We start from the raw sequence: 27,998 nt of genomic DNA, 5'->3' as shown, positions 1-27,998 counted from the left end.
ACAGGATCAAGAGGAAGTATGAGTATAAAAGGAGACTTATCAGATTGGTCTACTTGACCTGAAGCTGGATAGTCCACAGTGGCCATCTGTAGGGTGGAGAGCTTGAGAAGTAGTAGCTGCAGAGTCTAAGAGGCTGAAGCCTCAGAACAAGTGGGATCAGTGGTGCTGCCCTAGTCCAGAACAAATGTTCTGGAAACTCCCTGGAGAATCATTGGCAGAGTCCACTTTGGGAGAGTGAAGAAGGCAGAGTCTGATATCCTCAGACCATTGCAGCAGCCATCAAGAACCCATTGAGAAGAAAGGAGCTTGCTCTGCTGCTGCTTCCTTCTTCTTCCAACTTTTGTTCCACCCAAGACACCATCCTATTGGATGGTGCTGCCTAGCTTAAGGAGATTCTCCAGTTTGGTTCACTGTTCCACATGCCAATCATTTGTAGACACACTTTACCACATGCCAATCATTTATAGAAACACCCAGAAGGTTATTAATCATTGACATCTTTTAATCCAATCAAGGTGACAATTAAATGTGCCATTACTCATAGTATGGAATACCCCTTCTCTCCAGTCGATAGTCTCCACTGTTTCCAACATATTTCATTGGTGTAGGGTGTTTGTTAATTACTAAACGAGTGTTGAACATTTGATAAAGAGAATGGATGAAGCAACACTTTATGATAAGCCAAAGTTCATCCTTTACCTTAGGGTTTATCCTCTGTGTGATGTGATTGTGTGTGCCACATTGTTTACAAGATAATGTCATACAGAAGAGTTTCACTGCTCTGGTAATGCTGTGTTCCACCTGTTCATCACTTTTTATATTTTCTCCCTCAATATCTGCCCCCTAAGTCCCTGGCAACCATCAGTTCTGCTAGTGCATCTATACTGTTGTCTTTTCCAGAATGTTCTTGACTTGGAATCTTACTGCACATGGACATTTCAAACTGGCTTCTCTCACTTACCAGTCTGCCTTTAATGGTTGTGTATCTTTCCAGGCTGCAGAGCTCATTTTCTGGATGATGTTCTTTGATGTGGTTTAACTGCAGCTTGTCCATTCATTATTGAAAGGTGCATCTTCCTTGCATCTAGCTTTGGGCAGGTCTGGATATGGCTGCTGTAGTCACTGCAGTGAGGGTTCCTGTGCCCATAATTTTCCCACCATTTTTATAGACATTTTTATGGTGTGATGACTTTATTTGTACAATTTTTAGCATTTATGTTTAAATTTTGCATTTATGATCATGAGCATCACTCATAGTTTTCTTTTCTATTTAATACTTTCCTTTATCTACTTAATTTGGATAATATGATAACTTATGCCTCAGAAAGAAATAGGAGGTGTTAACTCAGCTTCTATGTTCTGGAAAAAAATTAGAAAATTGAAAAACTGTCATGATGCAGGCACATTGGTATGTGCCTGCATCATGTCAGTTCTTAAGTGTCTCATGAAAGCCTGTTTGAATTGTCAGAGCCTTGCCTTGGTTTTTTGGGTAGTAATTAGTTATTGAGTCTGCTTTTTTTCAGCAGCCATGGGCTCATCTGTTTTGTGTATTTTCCCTTGTGTGTAAGTTGTAGGAGATTGTCTTTCTCAAAGAAATGGCCCAGTTTCTGCAAGTTGTCTAATTTGTGTCAGGCACATTTATGATAATGTTGAAATCTCAATACATTGTTGAAGATGACACTTTTAAATGTTTTAGTAGGTTTTCAGTCCTCTTTGCTTTTTTATTTAATGTTATTGTATGTTGTACACTTTTCTTTTTTTCTTATATATAGAATGAGGATTGAACCCACTTTCTCCCAAGCACTAGGCAAGCACTCTTCCATTGAGCCACAACCCCAGTCCCTATCCTCTGTATTCTTAGCCTTATGTCAGTTTATCAGTGTTGCTCATGTTTATGAAGAAGTTGATTTTGTAGACTGTGAATTTCCTGATTGTGGTTTCATCAACACCTTCTGTTACCTTCCTGTGGTTAATTTAGGTTTACATTACTCGTCTTTCTCTTGTTTTTTGAAGTGGTAATTTCAATGATTGCTCTTAGCTCTTCTTTTCTGAAATGTTCATTGGATGACTTAGATATCAATACAGCACCACCTCTGGTATTCTCTACGAATTTCCTATGATTGACTTTTACATTTTTTTTCTTCAAAATGGTCACCTTTTCTCTTGAGTCACCTCTTTGTCCTGTGTCTGTTTAGAGTCTTTTGTTTCATGTCCTTTTCCCTGGAGGCTTTTTAGCTTCTTCTCATTTATTTTTGTTTTAGCTCTCATGTTCTTTGAGCATACATTTGATTTTAGTGGTGGTACACTTGTAGGGTGTGGTTTTTGTCTTGTGGAGAGTTGCTGTGACCCTGAGACGTCAGTGTGCTTCCTATTTGCTAGAAAGCCCATGAAGCCCTCCTGCCTGCATCATTGTCCTGACAGAGTTGGGCTGATGTCTCTGAGTGTAATTGAGTATGGTTCTGTGTCAGTGGCAAGAATATTTTCTTTTTGCCTGCTCCATCACTGTGCTGACATCATAGCATGCTTACAGATGTCCATAGTGGCCTGTTTCACACCCAGACTGTGTGGGATAGTTCAGAAATCTGGGCTCCAAACTTGTTGCTTTACCACACTCTGGAAGAGCTCCTGCCTTAGGTTTGTTTGCACCACCATTCCTACAGGCAAGATGAATCTCTTTCACAACAGACAACCATTGCCCATGTGGCCCAACCTTGTTCAAAATGTCCTTGAGCAGAACATTGGTATGTGTCTCATGACTATACATTATGGTAGTGAACTGGACATTCATTGTTCTCATGAGACTTAGAAAAGTAGTGCCTGCTGGTAATTAAGAAGATTGTTTTGAGAGTTATAAAACTTTTCAAGGCTGTTGTTTGGACAAGGTGATATTTTTGGGTCATTGAGTTATTTCTAAGACATGTGCCATCTTTCACTTACCCCATTCTGGTTTGACGGTAACCAGAGGAAATTATAAAATTGTGTATTAATAAATAAATTAAATTAATCAAATAGAGAACGTGTGTTTTGGTCACTTAATAGTAAGCTAGTTGACTAAATTTGTTCTGGAGTAAAGCACCTGCAAACTTCTAGTTGTTCTCAGTGTAATCACAAAGGATGAGCTAAATCTCCAGTTAACTCATTGGGACAACCTGTGTGAAAGGTTGTCTAAATGTTGTCTATGAAGGAATCTCCTTAGTGACCCCATGCCCAGAGGATGTGGTTTGGGGCTGGTTCTAGGCATTTCTTTATGTATGGAACAATAGACTTTCAGAGGAAACAAGACATAAGTAAATTCCATCTTATCTATATTAACCTTGTAGGTACAGGGAGCCACTATAGTTGGCAGAATGTCTGTCAAATAGTTAGTTTCATGATTCCTGCAATTTCCTACACATCACCTTTCTTTTCTAAAGATAAGTACTATAGAAAGTGATTATATTAGCTGTATACCACACAGGACGTTTGTAGGACATGTAATAGAAGTGCAATCAATAAACAAGTTAGGAGAGATCTGGGAGCCTGCTTACTTCGTGTTAACTCACCAAAGGAAGGGTATAAATCACTATGATGTTTGCTTTCTGAGTAGTCAATTTCTAGTGATGGAATGGCTGTAAGAAATTGAGTGCAATAAGACTTGATGGACCAATCTCTGGAATTAATTTAGAGACCAGGGAATCATGTGAACATCATGCATGTTGAGTATAGATTTCTCATGCTGTCAATCTCTCTTGACCTCCACTATACATTTGGTGGGATATTTTAGATCTCAGTGGCCTTGGAGGATGTGGCTGTGAACTTCACCCAGGAGGAGTGGGCTTTGCTGGATCCTTCCCAGAAGAACCTTTACAGAGATGTGATGCTGGAAGTCCTCAGAAACCTGGCTTCTATAGGTAATAATGATGTTTTTAGAGTTAATCAAATAGAGAATTCATGTTTATTTTGGTCATTTATGTAGAAGGTGAAAAGGGAATCAGTTGGTGAACTATTGCAGCATAAATGGCACCTAGGATTTGGCAAAACATTTCTAGCTCCTAAATATTCATAAAGATTGTTCTGTTCTCTCATCTTAGGAAACAAGTGGGAAGACAAGATCACTGAAGACCATATTGAGAACTCTGGGAGCAATCTAAGGTAACTGTACTCTCAAGAGAAATTAATGAGGGAATATGAGAACTGTCATATAATTTTTAAAGCAAACAAACTGAAAAAGTATGCATAATATGAAATGTATTTATTCTTATAATATTTTTTACCAGAAATATATACTTAGCTCTAACAAATATACAGTCTTTTCAAAGTATTTGACATGCAAAAAGAACTATGACATTGCATATGTGAATATCACTATTTGGATAATAGCCATAGAGAAGCAGTGTTGCAAAGGTTTGTTTCCTTTCAACCGCTTTATTTTAGGCAAGTTAAACAAATCAGAAAAAGTAGCCTTTACCGGATGTTTAGTAATGTAAGGATGTATAATTAATAGCAAATTGTGAATGAATCAAGCATTGATTATGTGCTGGTCAATTCTTCTTCAAAGAAGTCATATGGTAAACTTCAAAGGCACAATATATTGTGGAGAAACCTTCAAATCAATTCCAATTCTTAATTGAACAAAGAAAAATTTTAATAGAGTAAATCCATGTGACTTCATTGTATGTGTAAAAGACTTCATATGTCCTTCATTCCTTCATAGGCACATCACATCTCACTCTGGTCACAAATACAACAAGCATAAGGAATGTGAAGAGAAGCCATGTGAATTTAAAGAATATAAGAGATCTCTGGTTTCTCTCAGACGTGTTTACACACAAATGTTAATACAAACTGGAGATGGACCATATGAAAGTGTAGTATGTGGGAAAGTCTTCAGTTGTTCCAGTGACATTCAAAGACATGAAGATATTTATTCTGGCTGGAAACTTGATGAATGTCAACAATGTGTTGAAGCCATTTCTTCTCTCCCAGGTTTACAAAGACACATGAGAACACACAGTGGAGGTAAAACTTTTCAATGTGAGATATGTGGGAAAGCCTTTCATTTCTCCTCTTTATTTAGAAGACATGAAAGAAATCATTCTGGAGAGAAACTCTATGAATGTAAACAATGTGTTAAAACCTGTATTTCACACACAAGTCTTCAAAGGCACAAGATTACACACACAGGGAATGCACGTTTCAAATGTAAGGTATGTCGGAAAGACTTTGCTTATCCCAGTTTACTTAGAATACATCAGAGAACACATACTGGAGAGAAGCCCTATGAATGTAGGCAGTGTGGAAAAGCCTTTTGTACATCCAGTTCCCTTCAGATTCATGTAAGAATGCATAATGGAGAGAAGCCCTATGAATGTAAACAGTGTGGCAAAGCCTTTGCTAGATCCGGTGACCTTCACTCACATGAAAGAACTCATACTGGGCCTGGGGATGTGGCTCAAGCGGTAGCGCACTCGTCTCGCATGCGTGCGGCCCAGGTTCGATCCTCAGCACCACATACCAACAAAGATGTTGTGTCCGCCAAATACTAAAAAAAATAAATATTAATTTAAAAAAAAAAAAGAACTCATACTGGAGAGAAGCCCTATGAATGTAAGCAGTGTGGCAAAGCCTTTGCTAGATCCAGTTCCCTTCAGATTCATGGAAGAATGCATACTGGAGAGAAGCCCTATGAATGTAAGCAGTGTGGAAAAGCCTTTGCTGGATCCGGTGACCTTCACAAACATGAAAGAACTCATACTGGAGAGAAGCCCTATGAATGTAAGCAGTGTGGCAAAGCCTTTGCTAGTTCCAGCAATCTTCAGAGTCATGGAAGAATGCATACTGGAGAGAAGCCTTATGAGTGTACGCAGTGTGGAAAAGGCTTCACTCAGTCCTCTGGCCTTAAGTCACATGAAAAAAATCACACTAGAGAAAAACTCTATGAATGTCAGTAGTGTGGAAAAGCCTTTGCTAGATCCTGTGACCTTAACAGACATGAAAGCACACATACTGGAGAGAAGCCCTATGAATGTAACCAGTGTGGAAAAGCTTTGCAAGTTCCTATAGCCTTCACAGACATGGAAGAATACATATTGGAGAGAAGCCCTATGAATGTGAATGTAAGCAGTGTGGCAAAGCCTTGGTTAGATTCAGTTACCTTCAGTCACATTAAAAAATTCATACTGGAGAGAAGCCCTATGAATGTAAGCAGTGTGGCAAATCCTTTGCTACACCCAGTTATCTTCAGATTCATGGAAGAACACATACTGGAGAGAAGCCCTATAAGTGCACGCAGTATGGAAAAGTCTTCACTCAGTATTCTGGCCTTCACTCACATGAAAAACTTCATACTGCATAGAAGCCCTATAAGAATAAGCTTTGTGGCAAAGCCTTTGCTACATCCAGTGACCTTCAAAGACATGGAAGAATACATACTGGAGAGAAGCTCTATAATTGTAAGCAATGTGGAAAACCTTTGTTACATCTGCTCAGCTTTGCTTACATAAAGGATCACTTCCTGCAGAGAGATTGGTTTCACTTATTAACGTGTAGTGAGTTTTCTGTAGAAAAATTATTTGAATGTGATATGTGGGAATTCAGTATTTCTTGTCATATTCAAAGAGAAGAAAGTTCTCACATGTCCAAATCAATGAATCAATCTCTCTATATATCTATCTCTAAATTGTATTGGGGTTTTAGTCTGAGGGTCCTCTATCACTGAGCCTCATCCATTTTACTTTTTTTTTTTTAAATATTTATTTATTTATTTTTTGGTTTTTGGCGGACACAACATCTTTGTTGGTATATGGTGCTGAGGATCGAACCCGGGCCACACGCATGCCAGGCGAGCGCGCTACCGCTTGAGCCACATCCCCAGCCCCTTACTTTTTATTTTGAGACAGGGACTTATGGAGTTCCTTGGTGTCTTCAAGTTGTTGAGTCTGGTTTCACATTTGTGATCCTTCTGCCTCAGCTCCCCGAGACCCTGGGATTAAGGGCCTACACTACCACATATAAATGAATAATGATTTAAATTTAAACAATTTGGAAAAGCATTCCATTTTCCCTGGTGCCTTCAAAGCCATTTCACTCACAGTGGGACAAAAACCCTCGGAATGTGGAGGATTGGATACATCCTGTCAGCTTCCCACCTCAGCCCTGCTTTCCTTCTCATATATGAAAATACTCATGGAGAGAAGCCCTGAGAATGTGAGAAATATGGGAAGTCTTCAAATTTTCCCACTTTTTTCTAAGGACTGGGAAGATTCTTCTTGAAAGATTCATGTCAAAATGAATAAATTTTATGTAATTAAGAAATACAAAGGGCTCAGGTGTTTTAGTTTTGTTTCGTTGTATGAAAGGACTCACATTGTAGAAAATCCTGTGGATAAGCCATGTGGGGCAATATTCAGCTTTCACAGGTTCCTCCAAAGACATAAAAGGATTCACATCAGGGAAAACCCAACTGCTCTTTAAACAATGTGGTAACAGTTTCATCTTTCCAGTTTCTTTTTGAGTATCATGGGAGAACCTGCTCTGAAGAAAAGCCTTGTATATAAAAATGTGGTGAGACCTTCAGTTGTTACAGTTTGTTTTAAACTTACTCATCAAACTTGAGGGAATTTTTTACTTTATTTTATTTTACTTGTCTTGGTACCAGGGATTCAGCTCAGAGACACTTAACCATTGAGCCACATCCCAGATCTTTTTTATTTTATTCCAAATATTTAGACATGGTGTCACTGAATTGCTTATATCCTCACTATGTTGCAGAGGTTGACTTTGAATCTGTGATTCCCTGCCTCAGCCTGCTTTTCCAGTGGAATTACAGTCATACAACTCCTTCAGCAAAAAACCTAATTTTTTTTTTTTTTAGAAAACCACTCTAGGTTTGTAAAAAGGGTGTGGACTTTCATTTCTTTTTTGTCTATTCAGAGGTAATGAGAATGCACCCTGGAGTGGATGTAGGAATTGCGTCAGCATGAAGATGTGAAAGCAACATGTTTCTCCCAGTTAAATATCTCTTCTTGTTAGATTTAATTTTTCTCTCTATATTTGTTGATCTGTAGTCAACTCTCCCATATGATGACATAATCTTATATTTACTATGTGTGTGTGTGTGTGTGTGTGCACGCGCAAAATCTAATGTGTAGTATGATTTTGTACATAGAAGTATGTTATAGAATAGTACACGAGATTTCTAGTTAAAATGTATTAACCTGTATTGGCAGCTTTTTAATTTTTTTTTTTAGAGTTTTCATCTCTCTTCTTCCCTTGAGTCCAATTTCTCTCATATTGCCCATTTTTTTCCACTAAAGACCTTAGCAAACAAATGATATTTTATGGGCTGGGGATGTGGCTCAAGCGGTAGCGCCCGCGCCTGGCATGCGTGCAGCTCGGGTTCCATCCTCAGCACCACATACCAACAAAGATTTTGTGTCCGCCGAGAACTAAAAAATAAATATTAAAAATTCTCTCTCTCAATCTCTCTCTCTCTCTCTCTCTCTCTCTCTCTCTCTCTTTAAAAAGAAAAAAACAAATGATATTTTCTGACTCTGGTCTCATAATTAAAAATAACTTTTTCCAGGTTTATGAATAATATGATATTTTCTGTCTCCTCGTATATCTTATGACTCTTATATATGTTGTGAAAAGATTAAAATGTGAGAAGTTTTAACTATAATTACCAGGGTCATAGAATTCAGGGCCAAAGAAAATAAACATTACTATTATAATTATAGTCGTCATCATCACCACCACCATATCTGATGTGCATAAGCCCTGATCCCATCCCTACCCCTTTTTATTTATTTTTAAATTTTGATTGAAGTATTTTTAAAATTCTTTCCAAGGGCCTCAGTATGTTGGTGAGGCTGGGTTTGAACTTGTGATTCTCATTCTATAGCCACTGGTTTTACAGATGTGCTATCATGCCTGGCTCCTTGATGTTTCTTGAGACTTTGATGTAAATCAATATATGCCTGGTTTTTGTAGAGTTTCCAAGTCTTAATTGATCCATAGGCGAGAATTCCTTTTTACTGTGTTTATGTATACTAATGCCCTTAAAGCTCTAAGATTCTACAATGATTCTGAGCATCAGAAAGACATTAATTCACAGCTTATATCCCAAATTTTTATATTTCCAGTTGGACTAAACTGAAGTCCATTTTGAAAAATTTTATTTTCTATAATTTTTGTTGAAAAGAGGGTGGGAGAATTGTTTTAATATTTAAGGGAAAAAACTATTCATTTGTATTAAGATCTTATGATAAAATGAAATGTAAGTAATCAATATGAGTATTACAGAAATTTTTTTAACAAACATTTTTTTTGTTCCCTCTGTGCACCAGACACCAGATAATCAACTTTGCAGAGTCACAGAGACTATGGAACGTGCCCTGGTGCTCATGTGAGTGTTATCTAAAGCACCAAGTGAAACTACAAAAGCAAACACCTGAGAGGGCTGAGTTGTGCCACCCACACATGCACACCCATACCCACGTGCACACGCATGTACAGGATCAAGTCACCCTTTCTCTACATATTCTCCCTAGTGTAGTTCTTTCATCCTCTCTGTGTAATGCAACTATTGATTTCTTTGACTTTTCTCACAACATTGCTGCCCACTATTTTTTTCTCAAAAATTAATTATTACATCATGTCTTCTCAACTTATTCTTTTGTGTCTTTCTAAAGTTTGCTTACACATTGTGTATGTGAGTTGAGGCCTGTGCACTCCAGCATTCTGTGCAGATTGGCTAAATATCTCTTTTTTCCTCATTTGCTCCCTTCTTTCCTTCAGATTTCACCCAGGAGTTCTCCACTACTGAACTTCCCCCCTAGCTCTTTTATTGTTATTTTTTGAGATGGGGTGACGCTGGCCTCAAACTTGTGGTCACCCTGCCTCAGCCTCCTAGATGCTGGGACCATAGAGATGTGACCCTTTGTGCCCTGCAACTGGCCTCTTTCTTTTCCTTGGTGCCTTATTGTCCTGTTGATGACTGTGGGACCACCACTCTGTCACTTGTGTTTGTTCTAAGTCTCATGTGTTGTGTTGTATGTAGGCACATTAAAGGGCATTATAAAAGTTGTAATTTGTATGTATTGTTAGGAGAGGCACCTTCTCAAAATATACTTTGCCGTGTACTTAATTGAGTTGCTTTCTATTTCTTCTCATTCCCTGGCACCAGGGACCCAATCTTGCCTTGTGCCTGCTAGACAGGTGCTCTAGCAGTGAGCACTCCCCTTGCTCAGGTGGTGAGTTTGCTGCTGCTGTGTGTGTGGACCCACTGATGACCACGTCAGTAGATGCAGCACTGCAGGTTTTCCTCCATGTTTTCATCTGGTCCCTTTCTTAAACATCTTTAACAGCAGGGAATTTTAACCACTGACATCCAATTTAGCTTTTATCACCATGATTAATACTTAGGTGGAATATGCCGGAAAACCCAGGCTGGACTTCTCTCTGTGTTCAGGGAACCTCAGTAGCCCTGGGAACATCGTGTGATGATTTTCTTCATACACAGCATGTGATCAAAACTAGGTAAGGAGGGCCCCAGTCGAATGTCCTAATGTATTGATGCCCCCTTCTGCACCTAAGAATCTTAAGTAAGCTTCTCCAGAGACCCTCACCATAATGTTCTTTAAAACAAATATCAGAAAAAAGATTTGCAAAGAACTCAATATGCGTTAGAATGAATATGTAATTATATATGGGGCTGGGGATGTGGCTCAAGCGGTAGCGCGCTCGCCTGGCATGCGTGCGGCCCGGGTTCGATCCTCAGCACCACATACCAACAAAGATGTTGTGTCCTCCGAGAACTAAAAAATAAATTTTAAAATTCTCTCTCTCTCCCACTCTCTCCCTCTCTCTCACTCTTTCTTAAAAAAAAAGATGTAATTGTATGACTGCTTCTTTTCTAGTAAAGCTTGGAAGACGTGAATAATCTCAAAAATGATTAAAAATTCACTTTCTTGAACAACCAAAAAAATTTTTATGTAGACTCCTACAAAAAATAAATAAATAAAAATGAATAAACCTCCACCCCCTCCCCACCCCGGGTGTAAAGATAATAAAATTCCAACATCAAGGTACAGAAAATCTTAGGTGATACCCTTCTGAGCCCTGCTGTCAATGACTCTGCTTCCTGAGTCTTCCCCAGGCATCCAGCCTCGTATGCCCCACATCACTAAGAGAGCCTCAACTGGCAAAAAATTTCACATGGTAGCCTGGAATTTTTCTTTTGACATTAACAGCAGGGTCTCTGATGGGATTCAGGAGTACTAGTTTCAAGGCTCTCAGACACTTTAGAGCTTCCTTACCAGCAGTCATGACCCATTTGAAGTCCACAGTGGGTGTAGGACCCTGGAGGTGGTCAGCCTTCATGAAGGCAATACCCCTCTTGACCCTACAGCCAGTAAATTTCCAGGGTCCATCTTTCCAGTGCTTGCCCTGTACTGCAAGGGGTTTTGCATGTTGATATAAACTTCTGGGTGTTCTTGCTGTGCTCTGCTGGGGTCATTGTGCCCAGGAGGCTTGGACATTGCTGGTCCTGGGGTCTATTAATGACTGTGGAGCAGGAGGCCCTTTTATGGATGCCCAGTTACTCCTGGGTCTGATGAACTTCCTGGGCCATGACCACCCAGTTGTGCCTGGATCCGCTCTTCACTGTCACCTTCTTCCCTGCACTGCCTGAGCTCAGAGTCCCCTCAGTTATCCATACTCACATTCCTCTTTCTTGATGGCCTTGGTGGGCACCAGGAAACACATCCCCTCTTAGCCTCATGGACTCCTGCCAGACCCCACTCTGCACAGGTCAACATGTTGTATGGTGCATGTTTGGCATCTCCTCCTGCTGTAGAGTCTTGGTACACTGGGCCCCAGGGTCAACCTGGTGTGTGCCACAGGGTGGACTACTCCCCCTGTCATATGGAACCCTGGTATACTCTGCCCACACCCTGGGTACCCTGCCAGTAGGAGAGAGGGCCTCCAGCAGAGAACCTGGGTTCTGATCTGCTGTGATAGTGTGATTTAAAGACCTCCATTGACCTGTCCTGTGCCCACCCAGGGGAAGACTGCAGGGCTCCCTGGATGTATTATGCTCCCTGGAACATGCCCCCATTTAGAACTGTGTTTGTGTCATCTGTTACTTGCTGTGATTTATAATTTGTTTTTACTTGTAGTCTGAGGTAAACACAAATTTCATTCAGCCATAATTGAGTTGACCAAATGGGACAGCGGGTTGGAACAGATTTTTTTTTTCTTGGAGAGCATATTTCTTGATATTGTAAGTGCTGCTGAAATGAAGACTTCATGATTTGGAGGGAATATAAGAAAAGCGAAGCAAGTGAAAACATTGTGACATGGGCTTCTGGAAAGGTACTTTCAGCTGATTCAATGGATAAAAATGAAATTGGACCATTGATCTCAATTTGATGTATTTTTACATAAGAAAAAATATCTTTCCATTATTGAAACAAATTCATGATGGTTAAGGCTGCTTCCATGTGAGGTTTTATTAATATAAACAGACTCTGTTTATATTATGTTTACTGTTTTATTAATATAACGTTATAGATAGGTGTTACAATGTTAGAAGACTGGAACACAGGTAATAAAGCAGATGCTGTGGTGGCTTTTTTGACACTCAAGAAAACATATCTGATTTATGTGTCATTCATTATCTCTCTTCTCTCTTTTTCCAAAATTTTAAATCAGAATAATTATGTCCATCTCATGGTAGGTGAGTCATTGACAGTCCTACAGAAAAAGAAAATGATAGATATTATTGTAGTATTATTTGGTTGTAAATAGTGTGTTTTTACTTGCTAATAACTAAGTTACTGAAGCATCATAATACATGAGGTTATCAATCTGATCTTTTTTCAGGTTTATTTGAAATTATATTTAAAAATAATTTACTTTTCTCAATTTTTTTCTTTTACTAATTATCTAAATTCATACCAACATTAAATATCAATTGAGGCCCAGGTTTATTTATTCAGAGCCAAATGGGATTGACTATTATTAAGGAGGCAAGAAAGAAGTGGATTTTAAAGTCTAGTTATATTTCCATTGTTAAAGTCCACAACATACAGCCAGGAACAGTGGGGCACACCTGTGATCCTTCCTGCTCCAGAGGCTGAGACAGGAGTGTTGCAAATTTGAGGACAGCCTTAGCAACTTAGCTGGGCCTTATGCAACCTGGTGAGACTGCATCTCAAAATAAAATATAAAAATGACTGGGGATGTGGCTCAGTAATATAATATCTCTGGGTTTAATCTCAGGAGTACCAAACCAAAAAAAAAAAAAAAAAAAAGAAGAAGAAGAAAAGAAAGAGAAAACAGAAAACTCCTAATTACCTTAAAGGTCACTGAGATCTAATTACCTTAAAGGTCACTGAGATCTAAAATATCCCACCAAATGTGTAGTGGAGGCCAGGAGAGATTGACAGCATGAGAAACCTATACTCAACATGCATGATATTCACATGATTCCAGGAGGAACCCTAAGGTAAAGGATGAACTTTGGCTTATCATAACATGTTGCTTCATCCATTCTCTTTGTCAAATAATATTCAACACTGGTTTAGTAACTAACAAACACCCTATACCAATGCAATATTTTCAAAACAGTGGAGACTATTGGCTGGAGAGAAGGGGTATTCCATACTATGAGTAATGATACATTTAATTGTCATCCTGATTGGATTAAGAGATACTGATGATTAATGAGATTCTGTGTGTGTCTACAAATGATTGGCATGTGGGATAGTAAATAAATTAAAATCCCTACATCAAAATTTATGAGGCACCACTGAGGTTTTCAACAATGTTGTTATTTGGTCAGGGGGAGCCAGGATTTATGAGGCACCACAAAGGTTTTAGAGAGGATTGTTGTCTGGCCAGGGAAAGCCAGGCATAGGTGAGTACAAGCCCTGGGCAGGGATTCCCAGCAAGGCAAGAAATTTAGTATAAATTGCAGTAATTTATACTAAAACAAAAATTAACTTTTCATAATTTTATGATGAGATGGCTCATAATATTAAGATTGAATTAGGCTGGGTTCATCAGAGATTTATACTCAAATCCATTACATTTATGCTCCCACCCACCTTCTTTGTACAACAATAAAAAGGAGTATGGGGACATAGTTCAGGCCTAATGTGGCCCTGCCATGGATTCAATGCCCAGAACAGAGTGGAGAACAAAGGGCCTGCAGTTGAGTTCTCATCCCCCAACTGGTATGTGGCCAGAATTCCACACTTTTGGGAATATGACTGTGCATATGTTAGCCACCCCCCATTGTCCATGGGTAATATTGGTAGGCAGAATGACTTTGGGTTACTGTGCAGGATGTGAAAGACTTATCCAAGTCCAAGTTAAGAGTAAAGAATACAATTGTATTTACTTTCCAGGAAGGGGTAGATACTGGAGCCAGAATGAGACAGGCAGTCAGTATAGACAGGAAAATGGAGTCAATTTTGAGTGAGTCTGGCAAGTTGCAGACTGTCCCCTGAGGGATAGAAATATTAATTCCTTCAGAGCCCTTGCTCCACCCTCATCAAGAATTTGCCCTTGCTCCATTCTGTTGCTAAGATATCCTGTCTCAGGAATTGGCCCTCCCTACAGAGAGCTATAAGGTTGCTAATGTGTCCTTGGCTGCTCCATCCTGCCCTTCCCCCTTCAGCCCCCCTGTTTGTCACCTTTCTGCCATCTCACCAAGCACGTCTGGGCCTAGTCACCAAGGCAGGAAGGAGAAAGATGAGGGGGAAAGGAATGGAGAACAAAGGAAGACTAGGACTCACAAAATAAAGATTGAACATCTCCCTTCTGGGAATACCAGGATGGCTCCCTTCTTCCTTCTGGGGAGAAGTCCATGTTCCTCATTTTTGAATAAACCCTGCTTTGTGTGCTTGCCTGGGCTTGCTTCTCTAATGTTCAAACTTCAACATGTGAGGGAGCAGAACTCCTCCCCAGTAACTAGCTGTATCAACGCCACAGGCCATATGGGCCCCAAGTGGGGTTTCATATGCAGGCTTTATGGGCCGAGCTGAGCAGGCTTATTGTTTCTTTCTGGTTTAACTATCAGTTGAAACCCAGGAAGCTGAGAGTCCTGGGTCAGCAGCTAGGGATATGGTGCTTTCCAGGCAGGAGCAGGTGGGCTTGTGGCTTTTCGTGAAAATGTTGGTTCCTCTGAACCACTGACATGGAAAGAACACAAAGGAAGGGATCCTACCTGAGACATCAATTCAGGTCAGCCTGTGCATGAAAAACCAGCCTCTACCTCAGAGCAAAGTCTGTACAAGGAGGGGGGTGGTGTGACCCTTGTCCTTACAAAGACCCACAGAGCACTCCTAGGCATATACTGACCCTCCCACCCTGCTGAGTTGTTTATCTGAAAATAACAGGAGAGATGTGCTGTGCTAGGTGTCCCTTACTTAGTCAGGCTAGGTGAAGACCCATAGCAACCTCCTAGCAGCCACCTATTAGCATGAGACAGGGAAAATACCTGGGATGCTGGATGACCCTCCCAGTAGTTTATGGAGGTTGATAACATGTTGGGAAACCCCAGAGCTCAGCAGGAACACCCTCTTGGCTTAAACCAATCAGTTCAAAGGAATCCCCCTCTTGTTCCAGCCAATCACCCCTACCCAATTGTTCCCACCAGTGAATGTGCTAATCATGTTTTCCAGTTGTTTTATAATTTCCCTGTGGTGTGTGATGATTTGCTAAGAGATGCTATAATGCATGTGAAGTCCCTGCCTTCCCAAAGAGTGCATAAAACTGCTGCAAACCCTGGGTTTGGGCCTCTCAGCTTCAACAGTTGCTGTGTGCACAAGGAGGACTGAGCTAGCTTACAATAAATACCTCTTTGCTGCTTACATGGATCTTGGCCTTTTGTGGTTTTTTGGGGGTTCTGAATTTGAGCATAACATGCAATGGGGTGAAGTGTGTCAAGGGGGCATGTGACCATGAGCTCACAGACATTTTATGAGACCCACAGATGCCTGAAGCCACAGATGACACCAAACCTACATACAGTTTGCTCTCTACACACATGCCTATGACTGACTGCCCTTTCTATAAAACCTGAGAGTCCTAGACAGCCCTGAAGAGAGGGCTAAGGACATGGTGCCCTGGTCTTCCTGGTGTAGCTCCACTGATCAAAGTTCCTTTCCTGCTTTTCATCATGACATTTTCTGTTTGGTTTTGGGGTAAACAGATGACCTGATGTGTGGAATCACCAGAGTGAGGTTGCTTCCTACAACTCCCCTAATAGTGGAATGTAGAACATGGACATTAAGCACAAAGCAGCCATTTTATTTCCAGTGCACATTGCTGCCTTAGAGGATTGACTCCACTTCCTTATTTTCCCCTGTTCTGCTGGGGACAGAACACTGGGCCAAATCACCAACACCAATTGCTTACTTTCTTAGCTCAGGCTATCTCCCCAAATGATCAGGGGGCAGAAGGTGAGGAGAATTACAGAAATAATTGTCAAACTTTTTTTTTTATTTTTAGATATCACACAAGTGTGATATATGTGACATCTTTAAATATTGTTTCAAAAATTTTGTGACTGTCTTGCTAAGTTGTCTGAGGTCACACCAAATGATTCTCTGTATGTATATAGGTATCTTTTTCTTTGAGGTTCTGTGGTATATTCCCTGTGGGACTCGACCTCTGAGCTTGAACTCCAACCCTTTTATTTTATTTTCAGATAGGATTTTCCTGTTTGTGAAGCCAGGTTTAAAGAGAAGAGTCTATGTAGCTAGGTTAATGTGGTCCATTAGGAACCATAAAGAAAATGGAGTCTAATCTGAGCCTGGGAAAACCAGAACAACACCTGAGAAATTGAAATATTAATGTCCCATTGTTGTAGGGACAAATGAGGCAAGGCACCAAACATAGCAGGAAACACTTTTACTTGCCTGCAGCCAGGTTCAGAGGGTGCAGCCTTTGCTGTAATCAATCAATTCCCTGAACCCCAAGTTCAGGGAGTTTCAGAGTTTTATACCCAGCATGTAAGGGGAGGAGCTCAGAAGTTCACATAAAAGCAGCTTTTTCTTTCACTGTTCTGGGCAAGTTAACTCTTCAAGGACAACACCTGAGAAGGGGAGAGCTTCTTCTCCCCTTTCTTTCCTCCCCCTGCCAGCTGTTACCATGGAGCCCAATTGTAACTTATCTTAAAAAGTAGGCATCTCTGTGAAGCCCAGCTCAAGGCCAGAGACCTCCTTTGCACATTTCTTCAAAGTACTGTACTGGATGGCTTTGTGATGACTAGTAAGGGGGTGTCCAGCACCTGGAGTGCTGGTATCTTCTCGGTCAGTGGTCAAGTAAAACGGGTGACATGAAAATAGGAAGTTTATCTACAATGGACTCTTTTGGTGACAGTCCTAAAATCAGCCATGGGGAAGAGGGCTTTTCTGTGGAGAAAGGGGGTGCCACTTCACCATGACCCTGGGCAGGTGCTAAATAAGGGTTAATGAAGTAGCTCCCAGTAAAACAGGGAGATGCTAATCAACCCCACCTAGGCTGTTCCTGCCCTGGTTTCTCCTCCCTGCCCCACCAGTCCACCAGTTTCCCACCCTTTGTTCTTTCACTTGCAGCCCCCATCACAGGCACAATAAACAGAAATAAAGGACAGGAATGTGGGAGGACAAAAGGTGACATTAGATGTAAAAGAGAGAAGACTTCTGTTTTCCAAGGATTTCTCCTTTCCAGTCCCCTTCTTCCTGGGGGGTGGGGGTGAATCTTTTCTGCTCTCCCTTAATTGAGCCTTCCACTTTCCACTCTCCACGTGCTTCTCTGTGTTATACTTCAGCATTTGGGGAAGCAAGGACCAGTCACAGTAAACTCGGTTAACAGTGTAGATCCTGACCTGAACCTTGGGCTCCTCCTGCCTCAGCCTCCTTAAGTAACTTTTTAAAAATTGTTCTTTGTTTCTGTGGTGGAGTTCACACCCACGGTGTCACCCATGCTGGGAAAGCAGTCTTCCAGAGCCATAGCTCAATCCCATCCTTACCAAGTTCCAAGCAAAGGCTTCTAACTGGGTTATTTTTCCAACCCAGCAAAGACACTCCACCTGAAAAGGACTGGGACCAAAGATCTGTCACTCTAGGGAATCTTAGGAAGTGATTGGATAACATTAGCTGTCAGTTATAAGGCAGAGGTGTTCCTGGAGGAGGCCCATTAGTGTTTCTGGGGTGGAACTGTCCAATCAGATTCATGAACAGAGGGGAAGGGCGGGCTTTGGAAATCTCGAGGGCTTTTCTTCGTCACCAACTCCGCTCTTCCTTCCTGGCCCCATGTGCTCTGCCCTGAAGGCCTAGGTGATTCTGAGCATCCGTGTCCCGGAGATCTCTGGTGCTCAGGGGTTCCTCAAGAGAACACCAGGTCCCCAAGGAAGACAAAAATGGTGAGTTAGTGATGAGGGCTGAAGGTACATGGTCAGCACCTGCCTTGGGGCCCCGCAAACCAAATGAGCTCCAGAGCCTGGCAGAGTCCCCTCTGGAGGTTGCCCTGGGTCTTTGTCCCCTGGTCCTGGGGGTTGGGCTGGATGGTAGAAACTTGAAGTCACCTCCCTGGCGACTGACCCAAAGCCTCTATCCCCTGGTCCCACCGGGTGAGCTGGGTGTTTTGTGCCTGAAATTGGTGCAGAGGGTGCGGCCTAGTCCTCCATGGTGTTTGTCTCTGGGCTTCTGCTCCCTGGGCCTGAGAGGTGGGTTGGTCCCTGAGGTCAGCTCAGAGCAGGAGGCCCAATTCTCGCTGGCAGGTGGCCCTGGGCTCCATGCTGTTGTTTCCATTGTTGAATGGGCTGCTCAGGTCTCCAGCTTCCCCTCCCCTCCCCTCCCCTCCCCTCCCCTCCCCTCCCTGCTGCTGGCCTGCACCCACTCTTCCAAATGTGTAGGAAGCAGGATCCCAAATCCACTTTCCTTTTCCCTGTTCAGAGTCTCTGAAGGCTGCTGTAGGTCCTTCATTTGCAGTTGCCTGCTGCGTTCTAAAATGCCATCTTCCTCTCCACTTCCCATCACTCTCAAATATATTTTTTTCCTGTGTTTCAAATGAACAGACTCTATTCACTTTCACTTTTCCTTTAGTGAAGTATTGCAAGGAATATTTTCTTTTTATATTGGGGATCAAAACTAGAGAAGGTTTATCAGTTAAATCCTCAGGACACCCCCCCCCCCAGTTTTTTAAAAAGAGATCATATACCACTTGTTTTGGCCACAGTCCTCCAGTTTATGATCATCCTGCCTCAGCTTCCTGAGTCCCTGGGATTACAGGCATGTGCCACTATCTCTGGCAAGCATAAGCTTTTTTTTTTTTTTTTATTTTGGCGGACACAACATCTTTGTTTGTATGTGGTGCTGAGGATTGAACCCTGGCCGCACGCATGCCAGGCGAGCATGCTACCTCTTGAGCCACATCCCTAGCCCATAACCTTTTTTTTCTGTTTCTGAATATCATCCTTTAGGGGAAATAATAGTAACTTGACACATCTTGTGTTCTGGTAAAATAGCTGCTTTCAATGAAATAAGGCAGTGCATTATTCATACTAGGGATATTGAATCTTTAGCTACATCCTCAGCTCTTTTTTGTATGTTTGTTTGTTTGTTTTTGGTAGAAGGTATTTTTTTCTTGACTTTTATTACTTTTACATGACAGTAAAATGCATTTTGACACATCATATGTAAATAGAGTGTAACTTCTCCTTTTTCTGGTTGTACCTAATGTCCATTCACATGGGTCATGTAGTCAAATAGGATAATAATGTCTGATTTATTCTCTTGTCATTCATCTCCAGCCCTTTTAAAATTTATTTTCAGACAGGATCCTCCTGTCTCAGCTTCTGGAGCTGTTGGAATTAAAGGCACTGGCCACCATACCTGAGGAAAATAGTTTACTTTGACCCAAATATTAATGACCATCCTCAGGAACATGGATTCACCTTATCCTGATTGATGTATGTGTCCCATTCTGGAAGAAATTACATCTTTTCTAATAACAGGGATTGAACCCAGAGAAACTTAATCACTGAACCACATCAGCAACCATTTTTATATTTTATTTTGAGACATGATCTCAGTACATTCCTTAGGGCTTCACTAAGTTGCTGAGGCTGGCTTTGAATTTAGCAGTCCTCCTGACCCAATCTCTCAAGCTGCTGGGATTATAGTTGTGCCCCACTGTGCATGCCTGACAAGAACATTTGAAAAGGAAGTTATGCATGAATACATTAACCAAGTGCATTGGTAGGATCATCAGATGGGTGGCTACAGTAAAAAAGGGGAAATTTCTTCTGTAGATCCGTTATTACATTGTTAGCTTTGGAAGATGGTGGTTATATGTTGGGTAAGGTTGGTAATATGTTCTGAGAAGTTCATTTGTTTGGAGAATTTAGGACTAATACAGAAATTAAGGTAATTGGCTTTGAAAGAGCTTTAGAGAGGCCAAGATAATTGTTGCCCATGATGCAGAACCCTGTCTTATACCTCATGGTGGTCTAGTTCCCCAAAGTCCGGTGGTCTGAAGGTTCATTGAAATAGAGCAAGTTCATAGAGAACTTCAGTTCACACCTGCCTAAATTCTGTTTTTTTTTTTTTATCTTCCTAAGATGTAGACACCAAATCTGATTTTCTCAGCCAGGTTTTCTTTGGACACCTCAGAGGGTCCTATGTTCTCAGTCACTATCCATTCCTGGGGCTGCCACCATGTGCCCACAGCTGTCCTGTGCCCTGCATGGTAAAAGGAATTTCAGGCCCTGGGTCAGCTCCTCTTAGAGGAGAGCCTAAGTTGTGAGGTACAGCCTCTTGGGGGCTCAGCTGAGGTCTTGGGGCTAAGGAATGTCCTGGAACAAGCCTCATCTAGACCACTGACTTCTTGGAACCTTGTTTTCCCCAAGCCCTGTTCCCATTACTTGGAGAAAGTTGGACAGTCAGCCTGTGGATGCTGGTGCTGAGGGGCCAGGTCAGCAGTGACTCCTGCCCTTTCAGTCTCTCACAGTGTGAAGGAGCAAAACCTCTCCCAGAGCATAAGGACCACCCACCCCAGTGCAGAGCTGTGCAAACCTGAAAAGCCTCATAGACTGGAGTCATGGTCCAGGTTCATGGGAGAGTGGTCCTGGAGGCTTTCAGTGAGCAAGACCTGGACGGAGCATGTCCCAGCTGTCAGGGACCTTCCCTGCCCCTTGAGCCTGACACATGTGTGCTCCCTCAGCACCAAAGCTTTCTGTGTATCACTTTGAAATGATGTGCTCACTTATCTGAGGCCCAGGTTTATTTATTCAGAGCCATATGGTGTGGACTATTATTAAGAGGAAAGAAAGAATTGGATTTTAAAGTCTAGTTATATTTTCTTTTTTTTTTAAAGAGAGAGCAAGAGAGATAGAGAGAATTTTAATATTTTATTTTTTAGTTATTGGCGGACACAACATCTTTGTTGGTATGTGGTGCTGAGGATCGAACCCGGGCTGCACGCATGCCAGGCGAGCATTCTACCGCTTGAGCCACATCCCCAGCCCTCTAGTTATATTTTCATTGTCAAAATTCCCGACTTACAGCCAGGTACACTGGGGCACAACTGTGATCCTTCCTGTTCCAGGGACAGGAGTGTTGCAAATTTGAGGACAGCCTTAGCAACTTAGCTGGGCCTTCTGCAACCTGGTGAGACTACATCTCAAAATAAAATATAAAAATGACTGGGGATGTGGATCTGTAGTAAAATGTCTCTGGGTTTTATTTCGGGGGTACAAAAAAAAAAAAAGAACACACCTAATTACCTAATTTACCATTTGCTACCCCTGAGTTTATATAGAATGTTTGTAAGATTCAATCTTGTCTTTTCAGTGATTTCAAATTGAACTGCAGTCCTAGATTCCAAAATCCCAGATAAGATACAGAGAAAGTCTCTCTTGCATTGTTGCTGCAGAGTTTGAGTCCAATTCTACAAAAATAGTGGTGGATAAGTTTATGAATGTGGTTTCATGAAAACTAGTATCTGTGCTTCACAAGGTGATGAATTGGACAAAGGATGACAGTTTTTCACTGTCGTTGTCTGGCCTTGGCAGGTTCATGGTTTTTTTGGTATCAGGAATGGAGCCCAGAGGTGCTTAACCAACCCATTTAGATTCTTTGTTTTGGTACAGAGTCTTGCTACATCGCCTAGTGCCTCAGACTCCTGAACCTCTGAGATTCAGGTGTGCACCATCACTCCCATCTTCAATGTAATTTTTTTAAATTGATGTTTTAGTTTTCGGTTTTTATAACATCTTTATTTTATTTTTATGTGGTCCTGAGGCTCGAACCCAGCGCCCTGTGCATGCGAGGCGCGTGTGCTACTACTTGAGCCACATCCCCAGCCCCATTCACCACTGAGCACGTACTCAGCCCTTCTTCTTATGTATTTATATATATATATGTATAGTTATGGATGGACAGAATACCTTTATTTTGTTTATTTTTTTGTGGTGCTGAGGATTATACCCAGTGCCTCACACATGCTACCACGTGCTCTGCCACTCAGTTACAGTCCCAGTCCCCCCTTTATATCTGATGAAGACCAGTCCCACTAAATTTCTGAGTGTCTTGCTAAGTTGCTGAGACTGGCCTCCAACTTGCCATTTCTCTGCCTTAACCTCCCTAGTGGCTGAACTTACAGGTGCAAACTACCACACCAGCAGTTGGAATGTCTTTTTAAAAAAAATATTTATTTTTTATTTGTAGTTGGACACAATACCTTTATTTTAGTTATTCTTTTTTATGTGGTGCTGAGGATTGAACCCAGGGTCTTGCACGTGCAAGTAGAGCGCTCTACCACTGAGCCACAACCCCAGTCCCTGGAATGACTTTTGAAGATTTATCATCCAATTTATTTCCAGATGGAAATAGTATTGAAAATCAGTTTCTTTGCTTTTGTCCATAGTTTTGAAATTTGTATGTATGACTCGTTGCTTTATTCTTGCATTATTATAAAAATGGTATTTGGCATATACTATTATTTCTTATGTATATATTTGTAAAACTTCATGGCTTGGTAGTTTATTTACTTCTTTATTAGTTAGACTTTGTTTTTCAGAGCAATTTTTGACTTACATTTTATTAGTCAGTGTTCTCTAGAGGAACAGCATCAAGAGGAAGTTTGATTATAAAAGGGGACTTATTAGATTGGCCTACTTGACCCAAAGCTGGATGTCCACAGTGGCCATCTGCAGCTGGAAAGTTTTCGGAGTAGTTGCTGCAGAGTCCAAGAGGCTGAAGCCTCAGAACAAGAGGGATCAATGGTGCTGCCCTAGTCCAGACCAAAGGTTCTGGAAACTCCCTGGAAAATCACTGGCAGAGTCCACTTTGGGAGAGTGAACAAGGCAGAGTCTGATACCCTCAGGCCATTGCAGTAGCAATCAAGAACCTATTGGAGAAGAAAGGAGCTTGCTCTGCTGCTGCTTCCTTCTTCTTTCAACTTTTGTTCCACCTAAGACACAGTCCTATTGGATGGTGCTGCCTACCTTAAAAAGGTTAGCCAGTTTGGCTCACTATCCCACATGCCAATCATTTGTAGACACACCCTCATGGACACACACAGAATCTCATTAATCATCTGTATCTTTTAATCCAATCAGGGTGACAATTAAATGTGTCATGACTCATAGTATGGAATACCCCTTCTCTCCAGCGGATCCTCTCCACTGTTTTCAAAATATTGTATTGGTGTAGGGTGTTTGTTAGTTACTAAACCAGTGTTGAACATTTGACGAAGAGAATGGATGAAGCAACATGTTATGATAAGCCAAAGTTCATCCTTTACCTTAGGGTTCCTCCTGGAATCATGTGAACATCATGCATGTTGAGTGTAGATTTCTCATGCTGTCAATCTCTCCTGGCCTCCACTATACATTTGGTGGGATATTTTAGATCTCAGTGACCTTTAAGGATGTGGCTGTGAACTTCACCCAGGAGGAGTGGGCTTTGCTGGATCCTTCCCAGAAGAACCTTTACAGAGATGTGATGGTGGAAGTCCTCAGAAACCTGTCTTCTATAGGTAATAATGATGTTTTTAGAGTTAATCAAATAGAGAACTCATGTTTATTTTGGTCATTTATGTAGAAGGTGAAAAGGGAATCAGTTGGTGAATTATTGCAGCATAAATAGCATGTATCATTTGGCAAAGCATTGTTAGCTCCTAAATATTCATAAAGATTGTTCTGTTCTCTCATTTTAGGAAACAAGTGGGAAGACAAGACCACTGAAGTTGAGATTGAAAACTCTGGGAGCAATGTAAGGTAACTGTCCTCATAAGAGGAGTCCATGACTGGGTCTGAGAACTGTCATGTAATATTTAAAGGAAATCAACGAAAGAAGTATGCATAATTTGAGAAGTATTTATTCTTATAGTGCTTTTCACCTGAAGTATGTACTTAGCTGTAACAGATATTCTGTCTTTTCAAAGTATTTGACATGCAAAAAGTACTATGAAATTGCATATGTGAATACCACTGTTTGGATAATAGCCATAGAGAAGCTGTGTTGAAAAGGATTGTTTGCTTTCAATCTCCTTATTTTTAAGCAAGTTGAACAAGTCAGAAAACCTAGCCTTTACCTGATGTTGGTAGTAATGTAAAGATCTATAAATACATAGAAAATTGTGAATGAATCAAGCATTGATTATGTGCTGTTCACTTCTTCTTCCTTAAAGAAGTCATATGGTAAATTCAAAGGCACAAAATAGTGTGGGAAAACCTTCAAATCGATTCCAATTCTTAATTGAACAAAGAAAAATTTTAATAGAGTAAATCCATGTCACTTCATTATGTGTGCAAAAAACTTCATGTGACCTTCATTCCTTCATAGGCAGATCACATCTTACTGTGAACACAAATACTACAAGCATGAGGAATGTGAAGAGAAGCCATGTGAATTTAAACAATATAAGAAATCTCTGGTTTCTCCCAAAAATGTTCACACACAAATGTTAATACAAACTGGAGATGGACCTTTTAAATGTACAGTACGTGGGAAAGTCATCCGTCATTCCAGTGACATTCAAAGGCATAAAGATACTCATACTGGGTGGCAACCCTATGAATATCAGCAATGTGGTGAAGCCTCGTCTTCTCCCACAGGTGTTCCAAGACACATGAGAACACACAGTGAACGTAAACGTTTTCAATGTGAGGTATGTGGGAAAGACTTTGCTTTTCCCAGTTTACTTAGAATACATCAGAGAATGCATACTGGAGAGAAGCCCTATGAATGTAAGCAGTGTGGGAAAGCCTTTGCTACATTCAGTAACCTTCACTCACATGAAAAAATTCATACTGGAGAGAAGCCCTATGAATGTAAGCAGTGTGGCAAAGCCTTTTCTACGTCCAGTTCTCTTCAGATTCATGGAAGAATACATACCAGAGAAAAGCCCTATGAATGTCAACAATGTGGAAAAGCCTTTGCTATTGCTTCTGGCCTTCAGATACATGAACGAACTCATACTGGAGAGAAGCCCTATGAATGTAAGCAGTGTGGGAAAGCCTTTGCTACATTCAGTAACCTTCACTCACATGAAAAAACTCATACTGGAGAGAAGCCCTATGCATGTAAGCAGTGTGGCAAAGCCTTCACTCAGTCCAGTAACCTTCACACACATGAAAAAACTCATACTGGAGAGAAGCCCTATGCATGTAAGCAGTGTGGTAAAGCCTTTTCTATAGCCACATCTCTTCAGATTCATGGAAGACTACATACTGGAGAAAAGCCCTATGAATGTAAGCAGTGTGGCAAAGCCTTTACTACATTCAGTTACCTTCAGTCACATGAAAAAACTCATGCTGGGGAGAAGCCGTATAAATGTGAGCAGTGTGGAAAAGCCTTTTCTACATCGAGTAACCTTCAAATTCATGGAAGAACACATACTAGAGAGAAATGCTCTGAATGTCAACAATGTGGAAAAGTCTTCACTACTGCCTCTGGCCTTCAGATACATGAACGAACTCATACTGGAGAGAAGCCCTATGAATGTAAGCAGTGTGGGAAAGCCTTCACTCAGTCATCTACCCTTCACCTACATGAGAAAATTCATACTGGAGTGAAGCCCTATGATTGTAAGCAGTGTGGCAAAGCCTTTGCTACATCCAGTTACCTTCAGATTCATGGAAGAATGCACACTGGAGAGAAGCCCTATGAGTGTAAGCAGTGTGGCAAAGCCTTTGCTACATCCAGTCACCTTCACTCACATGAAAAAACTCATACTGGACAGAAGCCTTATGAATGTAAGCAGTGTGGCAAAGCCTTTTCTAGATCCAGTAACCTTCAGATTCATGGAAGAATGCACACTGGAGAGAAGCCCTATGAATGTAAGCAGTGTGGCAAAGCCTTTGCTGCATCCCCTACGCTTCACAGACATGAAAGAATCCATACCAGAGAAAAGCGCTATGAATAACAACAATGTGGAAAAGCTTTTGGCACATCCTGTCTGCTTCACACACGTGAAAGAACAGATACTGCAGAGAAATCATATGCATGAAAACAATTGGTAAACTTTTCTGTTATTACTGTTTCACTCATATACATGTAGGAAGTTACTGGAGAAAAATCCTTTGAATGTAAATCCTGGTAAATCAATATTTCATGTCAGTCTCAAAGACAAGAAAGTACTCACACTGCTGAAAATGTGTGTGTGTGTGTGTGTGTGTGTGTTAGAGAGACAGAGAGAGAGAGAGACTGGGGATTTAGTCCAGTTGTGCTCTACCAGTTAGCTACATTCCAGTTACTTTTTATTTTGAGACAGGGACTTGCTGCATTTTTTAGGGTCTTCCTAAGGTGCTGAGGGTAGCCTCCAACACTGATCCTTCAGAATTACCCTCTCAAGTCTCAGGAATTAAAGGCATACACCACCACTTCCAACTGATTAACTCTTTAAATGTATAAAATTATCACAAATCATTCCATTTTTCCCTCTTGCCCTCAAAGCCATTTCATTCACATTGATAAACAAACCCTCTGAATGTAAGCAGTGTGGCAACTCCTTTGCTACATCCCTTCAGCTTCATAAACATGGAAGAATACATACCAGAGAAAAGCCCTGGAATACATACCAGAATACATACCAGAGAAAAGCTACATCCTGTCAGCTTCCCCTCCAGCCCTGTTTTTCTTCTCATATATGAAAACACACAGAGAAGCCCTGCGAGTGTGAGAAGTGTGGGAAATCTAGTTTTCTCCATCTTTTACTAAGGCCTCAGAAGATTCTTTTGGAATAAAAAGAATAAATCCTATGCAAAAAAGAAATATGAGTTGTTGAGCTGTTCTAGTTTTGTTCAGTTGTATGAAAGGACTCATACTGTAGAAAATGCTGAGGATAAGCCATGTGAGGCAGTATTCAGCTTTCAGAGTTTTCTTCAAAGACATAAAGAATTCACATCTGAGAAGATCCTTTTTCTCTTTCAAAATTGTAGTAACACTTTCAACTTTCCAGGTCCCTTTAAACAGCATTTAAGAAACCACACTGGAGAAAAGCCCTGTATGTAGAAATGTGGTAGGACCTTTGCTTTTTTCAGATCCATTTGAACTTGTTCAGAATTGAGGATATTTTATTTTATTTATTTATTTTGAGAAAAAAACTGTAGGTGTGTGAAAAGGTTTGTGTCTTCATTTCTTTGTTTATCTATTCAGAGGTACCAAAAATGCACCCTGCGTTGGAGAGGTGCATTGCATCAGCATGAAGATTTTAAAACAACATGTTTTTCTTCTCAGTTAAATCTCTCTTTTTCCATTTTCCTGTATTTTAAATATTTTGTGTCCATTGTTTCATTACATATTCTGTATGTTAGTTTTCACCTCTCCACTCCAAAATACAGATTGGTGAAATGTCTTTTCTGAACTTCTTTCCTCTCTGTCTTTGTTCACATTTCACCCAGGAGTGCTCCACCACTGAGTTTCCCCACAGTCCTTTTAATTGTTGTTTTTTGAGGTGGAGTGAGACTGGCAGCTGGGAACATGGGGATGTGTCTGTGTAACCTGAAGCTGGCCTCT

The 27,998-nt window shown here is 41.0% G+C and overlaps 1 protein-coding gene across 1 annotated transcript; it reads left to right on the top strand.

Annotated features, from left to right (window-relative positions):
- The first annotated feature begins 1,391 nt into the window (after positions 1-1,391).
- On the top strand, positions 1,392-26,490 carry LOC144250747 (uncharacterized). The gene is given in 6 exon segments (XM_077793698.1): positions 1,392-1,408; positions 5,135-5,426; positions 5,574-5,866; positions 5,951-6,032; positions 20,395-20,402; positions 25,179-26,490. Coding segments are annotated over 6 exon segments (2,004 nt in total).
- The last annotated feature ends 1,508 nt before the right edge of the window (positions 26,491-27,998 follow it).

The sequence above is a fragment of the Urocitellus parryii genome, chromosome X (assembly GCF_045843805.1).
Source record: "Urocitellus parryii isolate mUroPar1 chromosome X, mUroPar1.hap1, whole genome shotgun sequence".
In the NCBI taxonomy this organism is placed as follows: domain Eukaryota; kingdom Metazoa; phylum Chordata; class Mammalia; order Rodentia; family Sciuridae; genus Urocitellus; species Urocitellus parryii.
The sequence above is the reverse complement of the archived record's forward strand: the minus strand, read 5'-3'. Positions and strand labels throughout refer to the sequence as shown.